This window comes from Protobothrops mucrosquamatus, unplaced genomic scaffold, assembly GCF_001527695.2.
Source record: "Protobothrops mucrosquamatus isolate PMUCROS unplaced genomic scaffold, P.Mucros_1.0 scaffold5, whole genome shotgun sequence".
NCBI classification, from domain to species: Eukaryota; Metazoa; Chordata; class Lepidosauria; order Squamata; family Viperidae; genus Protobothrops; species Protobothrops mucrosquamatus.
In genome coordinates this window covers 4,224,704-4,233,238 of record NW_015386392.1, presented here as the reverse complement: position 1 = coordinate 4,233,238, position 8,535 = coordinate 4,224,704, and the positions used below count along the sequence as shown (strand labels likewise).

At 35.0% G+C, this 8,535-nt stretch overlaps 1 protein-coding gene across 1 annotated transcript in view; it reads left to right on the top strand.

The window, feature by feature from the left end:
- The first annotated feature begins 2,215 nt into the window (after positions 1-2,215).
- LOC107303298 (sodium channel protein type 5 subunit alpha-like) overlaps positions 2,216-8,535 on the top strand; it is a 66,798-nt gene continuing 60,478 nt past the window's right edge. The window contains exons 1-3 of the mRNA XM_029282959.1: positions 2,216-2,482; positions 6,043-6,161; positions 8,410-8,499. Coding sequence (XP_029138792.1) covers positions 2,216-2,482; positions 6,043-6,161; positions 8,410-8,499 — 476 coding nt within the window. The remainder of the gene's footprint in view (positions 2,483-6,042; positions 6,162-8,409; positions 8,500-8,535) is intronic.

Genomic DNA, 8,535 nt, shown 5'->3' with positions numbered 1-8,535 from the left:
AGAGTAATACAAAATTATTGTGTATTTTCAAGCATCTTGCCTGTATTTTATATAGTTGATGGAATTCTGCTGGTTGTTTATGGTCTCAGTTAGAATTTAGAATATTATAATCTATAGATCTAATTGGGCCCTAAAAGTATGGTTCTTGTTTGACAAAAATAGTTAATATTGCTATGGTTTTGTTCTATAGTTTGCATAACATTCTGGTTTATTTACAGTTCTTGGATACATTCAGTTTTCCGTCTTCTCCTTGCTTCAGTATCATATTCTTTCAAATATGTTTCGAAGATCCACTTCCTCTGGGTTGGGTCTTGGGTGTTCCTTGAAGCTGCAGAGGAAAGCACAGGTTTTTTTCAGCATTATGTTGTGTGAGAGAGATCACAGATCACACTTTCTAATTTTTGTGATCGTTTGACTTCTGAATAATTAAAACTAGCTTTTCTAAAGATCACTATGTATCTGTCCCATCTTTTCCGATTTTTTTAAAAATTTATTTTTTACATTTCTTGTTATTTTTGTAAAGAACCCAAGGCAGCGAGTATCATTAACTTGGTTATAAAAATACATTCTTCAATACTTAATTTATGATTTCTGTCTTTTGTTGATGTTGAAATGAATATTCAGGCAATAGACATTTGTAAGAAGATCTGTAGTAATTAAAATTATATAAAATATGATCACAAATGTTATTAAGATTTAAATTTCAAACAAAAATATGTAAGATACATATATATATTATTTTAAAATAAATGTTCTGTTTTTTTAAAAACAAGGTAGAATTTGAAATCAATGCTTTTTTTAACATGTGTTTCTGAGAAAAATGAAACATTTCCAATCTTGTTTGCCCATCTCCTTTCTGCTTCTTGCTCGCTATATTTATCTCTTTGATTTTAATGCATATATTTTTCTCCTCCACTTTATTACATGAAGCAAACTAGGAAGGCAATAAGCTTTACAGAAGTAAAATATCTGTCTGTCTGTCTTTCTCATTCTACCTCTATATCTTATCTCTATCTCTCTATCTCTCTGTCTGTCTGTCTGTCTGTCTGTCTATTTGTCTATCTGTCTATCTATCTATCTATCTATCTATCTATCTATCTATCTATCTATCTATCTATCTATCTATCTATCTATCTATCTATCTATCTATCTATCACATTTGGAAACTGCCTATCTCTCTGACAGAGGGACCCTAGATGCTGTAAAAATAAAACGTTAAAAAGATAAAAAATATAATATAAAATATTTTTAATATTTTAAATATTTTAAATACTATATAATGTAATATAAAAATTTAAAATAGGGCAATAGTGATTAAAAATGTGACGTTAAAATTAATTAACAGGTGAGCAGGCTGACTTTCAGGGCACTAGCCAGCTCCATGTCTACGTATTCTTCTGTGAGGATTTGAAAAATATTGCCTTTAAATATAGATATTATTAGATTTTTATTCCACATAGAGGTGATACATATCTAACCTCCTTCCTATTTTTCCCCACAATAACAACCCTGTGAGGTAATTGGGCTGAGGGTGAGCATGATTGGCCAAAAGTAATCAACTGGCATTCCTAAAGCTTGACTAGAATTCACCATCTCCTGGTGATTGGCCCAATGTTACCCAGCTGGCTTTAATGCATAATGTGAAACTAGAACTCACAGTCTCCTGGTTTCTAGCCTAGCACCTCTACAACAAAATGGTTGTCTGTGATATATGTGAATAGGGCAACAAACACCTGTCTAAGTGCAAAGCTAGTGTTTAATTTGGCCCTCATAATTAAGGGGCTGACCATATTTGATTGTTATGGTCCATGTAAACCAGAAGTTGGCTTAACTCATGAATGAGCAGGATTTCTGGTTTTCTTTTAATAATGGCTTCAGCTAAAAACTGACCAGCTTAATCATGTCTTTTTCTATGTTCTTGGGAGAACAGAGAAGTCTATCTTATTTATCTCTTACGTTACATTTAAGTTAACTAATTTAAGTTAACCAGGTTAACCAAGTATGTAGTGGTAAAACAGACTATAAAATTTTAAAGTAAATAGCTTTCATGGCTTTATGATGAAATTAAATAATCAAATACTGCTTGCCGTTTGTGTAATTGTGTTGATGCCCTGATACACAAAACCATCTGTATGGTATGACTCTAATTATCAGCTGTATTTCTCTTACAATCAGAATGTTTGTTTGTCTCCTTTTGCAGTCCCAGTGCAGAAATATGCCAAATTTTTCTTTTTCAACGGCCCATAATTTCCTCCGTTTCACTCCTGAATCTTTGGATGCAATTAAAAAGAGAATTGCTGAGAAAGAAGCCAATCGCGCCAAAGCCTCAGAAAAGGACAATAATGAAACACAAGAAGAAAATATTCAACCACAGCTTGATCTGAAAGTTTTAAAAAAGCTACCTATTCTTTATGGGAAGCCCCCTCCTTGGCTGATTGGAGAACCATTGGAGGATGTTGACCCCTATTACAAGGATCATGAGGTCATACAGGTTTTTTTTTAAAAAAAATCTCTTATTTTTGGTATAAAATGCTTTTATGAGATTAGTTAGAGTAGAAGCTTGAGGAACACAAAAGTAGATTTTTTTTTAAAGAGCTGAAACATAAAATGGGTCAGTATTCATGAATGGAGGAGTCCTATACAGTTGAATTGTGAAATATGTGTCTGAGTTTCAAGTAGAAAATACTGTATGTATTTTATTGACGAAACATTGAGGGCAAGAGAAGAAGGGGACAACAGAGAATGAGGTGGCTGGATGGAGTCACTGAAGCAGTAGGCATGAGCTTAAATGGACTCCAGAAGATGGTAGAGGATAGGAAGGCCTGGAGGAACGTTGTCCATGGGGTCGCGATGGGTCGGACACGACTTCACAACTAACAACAAATTTTATTGACTCTGGAACTAATTGTTGGTAGTTAGTTGCTGTTAGAGGTACCCTTGATCTAATCCAGGGGTAGTCAACCTTGGCTCAGGAATTCTGGGAATTGAAGTCCACGAGTCATAAAAGAGCCAAGGTTGACTACCCCTGATCTAATCTGTAGATTAGAACCTGTGATTTCACAGATAATAAGGAAACCAAAATGTGTGAAGTAAGAATCATTCTGTTTTATTTGAAATTAATAAAAAAAAAATCAGGGGATTTTTATCAACCCAGGATCTATGTAGCTCAGAGGCTGAGGCACTGTTAGATAATGTCCTCCATTCCCTCTTATGGGTCAGTTGAAGGAAAGAATGTGAGCAAAAATTGAGAATTTTTGAAATTCTCTGAATTTCCAAATTGTCAGAAATGGGTAAGGTTGTGGATTTTCTTCAAACTTTTACTAGGAGGTAAAAATTCTGGGGTTGTGAAAGTGCCCTTTTTATAGAAAAAGTTGAGGAAGCACTAGAAAAAAAATGGGAGCTTTAGACTTTAAGTGATCCAGGACAGGCAATTAAATCATAAATGACTAAATCTAGAAACCTATAAAGATTAATTGGGATGTACTAAAACTGCTCAAAAGTCCATTATTGCTTATACAGCTTTATCTGTGCTTCTCCACAATATTTCCAGCAGTTTTTTCCCCAAGCTACAGTAAAATATAGTCCGTTTCCAGTCTTCTTTCAATTGTATCATAATATCACATCATAATGATGCTTCCAGTGGTACATATCCTGCCCTTTCCCATTTCAAGAAACAAAATTACGAGTTTGAAAATCAAAACTGCATTGCTTGAGGTGGGTCTTCAAAAAACCAGCCACTTGGAAATTGCACAGACATTATAGTCAGAAAAGTGGCATACAAGTAGTCCTTGACTTACAACCACAACTGAGTCCAACATTTCCATCGCTAAGCAAGAGAGTTATTGTGAGTTTTGACATATTTTATGATTTTTCTTGCCACTGTTGTTACATGACTGCTGTTGTTAAGTTACTAACATGGTTATTAAATGAATCTGTCTTCTTCATTGACTTTGCTTGTCAGAAGTTTGCAAAAGGGGATCATATGATCCCGGGACACTGCGACCGTCATAAATATATGCCAGTTGCCCTCACCATGGGTAAACTTCAATGATTATAAGTGTGAAAACCAAGATTATAAGTCATAATTTGTTTTTTAAAAAAATATTTTATTGGTTTTCCAATTTTACATTGAGTATTTAGAAAGCGACGTGGTGGTTGGGTGAATCAATACTTCAATAACAAAAATTTTAGTACATATCTCAGGTTACATCATCAAATGTTTCTTCTCTGTTTCCCTTAACATTTACTATATTGTATTTAAGCTAGTAGGTTTCTAGTTGTATCAAACTCAGTGAAAAGTTCATTCTCACATTTATCAATACATTTTTTATTTGTACATATCTTAATAGATCTTCGTAAACAATCCATCTCTTGTTATTAAGTTTTACCTAATTTTTAATTGTAATACTCCAATTTGACCTTTAATAGCTATAGTATTTGATTTTCGGGTAACCCAAATTTCCTTTAACTCACTTCACAGAAATTATAATATCTAAAATGCACATATTGCTTATTTAAATATATTTTTATTCTATTTCGTAAACGTTTTCTATTTCCCACCCTGCTACATCACCACCTTAATAATAGAGTATCCTTTGTTGGCTCAAGTCAATCATTTATATTGTCTGGGCTAATCAATCATTCAAACCTATTTCCTAATAGTTAGTTTTCATTTCCCTTATAAGTCTAAGTCCTGAATATTAAACAGATTAATCCCTTTCTCAGAAACCTGAGAAAGAAGAAGACCAAATGAATTGAAGACCACTATACCAGAGCAAACATGGGGATTTGGGCCATCAGGACGACAACTTAATGATTATAAATGGGCCAGTTCTTTCAGAAAATTGGCAACTGAATGGTCTCTTAATATTCAAAATTGCTTGGAAGCAGATAATAATAATAAAGTTGGAAGGGACCTTGGAGGTATGGAAGCCTGCTTGACAAAAGAAGAAAGCTAGAATTAGGCTGAAAAACTGGGGGTTTTTTATTTACTGGAGAGTATCCTAAATTGTTAACCGGCGGGCTAAATGGAGATCTTGAGACAAGGGGAAATTTGACTATTAGATTCAAAAATAGGTGGAAAATAGTAAGTCGTAAGTTACTTTGTTCAGTGCTGTTGAAACTCAGATGGTCATTAAATGAATGGTTGTAAGTCAAGGAATACTTGTAGAAGAAAAGGGTTAAAAACTGATCTAAATTGTCAAGTCCACAACTGGTATCTGCTATGGGGAAACACAAACATCAAAATTGGTTAGTTTTTCTACCTAAGGTAAGCATCAGCGAAAAACCTACCTCAGGGTTTTCTGGGGTTTTTTTTTGTGTGTCTCATTATTGCAATGATAGGATAGGACTTGCTGACTTTTTGTATAAGAGACATAATTCTGTAGTTGCTAAGATTGGTATGTAGTATTTCTCCATGTCAAAATGTACAAAACTGCATTGAATTTATATTGGTGGAAGTATTTCAGTCTTCCTAAACCAGTGATGGTGAACCTTTTAGAGACTGAGTGCCCAAACTGCAACCCAAAACCCATTTATGCATCGTCGGGTGCCGGGTGGGTGTGGCCCATTGGGTGGGTGTGGCCCATTGGGTGGGCGTGGCTGTGGTGGTAACAGCAGACTGGGTGGGACTAAAATGTTCAATCAATCAATTCCAACTTTGCAAGATCTTTTTTTTTTTCCCCGCAAGAAGTTAAAATTGACTGATTGATTGAACCTTTTTTTTTTTGCACACAGTGGTGGAGGCCTAAAGCGAAAAGGTTTTATAAAACCCATCTGAAGGCCTAGGACTGGGGCGACGGCGCACGGGCCCACAGAGAGGGCTCTGAGTGCCGCCTCTGGCACCCGTGTCATAGGTTCGCCACCACTGTCCTAAACCAATGTCCTTAGATTTGGAAATTCTGGGAGTTTTAGTCCAACACAAGGCTTCCAAGCTGAGAGTTTGGTTGTTACAATATTTAAATAAATACTATTTAAGATGTTCTTTAAAATCTCTTCTAAACGGCATGCGTTATTTACAAAGAATTTACCTATATTTTGCAGACATTTATGGTGCTATCGTCCCGAAGCAGAATCTTTCGATTTACAGCCTCCAAATCTTTATTTTTATTTAATCCATTCCACCCACTAAGAAGACTAGCCGTAAAAATTTTAATACATGTATATCCTTCTAATGTGAATATGGGGATTCATTCCATGGTTGTTAGTAAATATGTATACCAGTCTAGGCTGGATTCACGTAGTATAACAAACGGAGGATAAATAGTTTATAGTTCAATGTATCCTGGAAATCTAGCCACTGTTCCATCATTTTATGAGACACTCATGATATGCCATTGTTTATTGGTTTGAATCTAGCGTGATATGTGAAGACAATTGTATTTTTAGGTGATACAGTGGCTTTCTTCCCTTTTTATATGCTCTTAGACTGGAGAGTAATTGAGTCTCATAATAGAGGCCTCTTACTTCCTTGCTGAAAGGGGGCTTAATATCTAGAATAGAATATAGAATAGAATAGAATAGAATAGAATAGAATAGAATAGAATAGAATAGAATAGAATAACTTTATTGTCACTTTAAATGTATACTAATCGGCATACATTAAAATGAAATTTCGTTGCATTCAGCGCTCAAAGGGTCACCACCTCTGATATACATATGACAAAACTAAATAAATAAATACAGAATTATGCATATACCCACATATATTATAACACAGAGAAACAACAGTCTAGTTCGGGGTATGTATCTACCAAATATTACATAGGTAGTCCTCAATTTACAACAATTGACCCAAAATTGTTGTTGCTAAATGAGACAGTTGTTAAGTGAGTTTTGTCTAGTGGTGGGATTCAGCCGGTTTGCACCACTTCGGCAGAACAGGTAGCTAATTTTTGGTTGCCCAGGCCCAGAATGGACTTCCGGAAGCGGAATCCACACAGAGAACCAGTTGTTCACATATCTGAATCCCATCACTGGTTTTGTCCCATTTTGCTACCTTTCTTGTCACAGTTGTTAAGTGAATCACTGCAGTTGTTAAGTTAGTAACATGGTTGTTAAGCGAATCTGGCTTCCCTATTGACTTTGCTTGTCAAAAGATCACAAAAGGTGACCCCAGGACACTGCAACCATCCTAAATGCAAGTCAGTTGCCATTTTGATCACATGACCATGGGGAAGATGCAATGGTTGTTAAGTGTGAAAAATGATAAGTCACTTTTTTCAGTGCTGTTGTAATGTCAAAGATTCATTAAACGAATGGTTGTTTAAATCAAGGCCCTTGGTATTCAACCTTTAGTTCTGTGTGACAAAACACCTGTAGTAATTTGTTACCTCTGGGGCAATTAATGTATGACTAAACATACTTTTTTCAACTTGCTTGAATAAGACTAAGCTATATTCTATTAAAGAGGATCTTAATCTTAACAGTCACTAAATGAATGGTTGTAAGTTGAGAACTACCTATAATTGCTATTGACTTCATATGGACTCCATATGCTCAGACCTTAATTATTTCAGCATAGGGAGACTACTTATACTTGATGAATCCCAATAATGGTGAAATCAGTCATATAATACATCATGCTGGTCAGCAATAGTCATAGTAATAACGAGATTTTATTAAATTTGGAATAGATATTTTGTGATCCCAGCAACTTTGTTTCCTTTTTGATTGGATTCACATGTTCTATTCATTCCAAACAAAATCCAAACACTTGGGTTCCTCAGTTCTCTCATGATGATCAAAATTAGGTGGGTTGGGTTTATAATGAAGCCACCTTTGATGTTGAAAAATTGGGTTATATAAGTTACCTAGGAAATTAAATTCATAAAATGATGAAAATGGAAAGTGCTTTGAGATGCTTTGGCACTGGCCTTAATATAGTATATCAATAAATTCACACCATAAATTTGTGATATAGTCCCCAAATCTCTCACAAAATCGAAGCATTGAGTAAAAGGTAGGCATATCTATCAGAGTTATTTCAAGTAGGATAGTCAAGATGGAAAGCTTGAGTGAAGTTTGTTTTCATTCTTAAGAGCTGAACATGGAACTCTGCTTGGATCAATGTTAACTAGAACTGAGGATAGTGGTGGGATTCAAATAGGTAAACAACCGGTTCTCTGTGTGGATGCCTCTTCCAGAAGTCCATTCTGGGCCTGGGCAACAACAAAATTAGCTACCGGTTCTTCCGAAATGGTGCGAACTGGCTGAATCCCACCACTGACTGAGGGTCATAACAGTGGAGGATTAAGTAGAATAACTGCATTGCCCTATTTTTTGAAATGCTTCCTTTAATTTAAGAATACAGTTGTAAAACAACCACTTTTTACCATATTAACAGATAATTGAACATACAAATGTATTTTTTCTTCTTCAAAGAAAGACAATTTCCTTAACATTGTTTACTTTGTTTATTGCATTTATAACATGTGTTGTTCTTGTCAACTGTGTTTTTATGGCTTTAAACAGTCCTCCAACTGATGGCAACACTACTGAGTAAGTATATTCTAAACTTTCATATTTCCGCCCCCC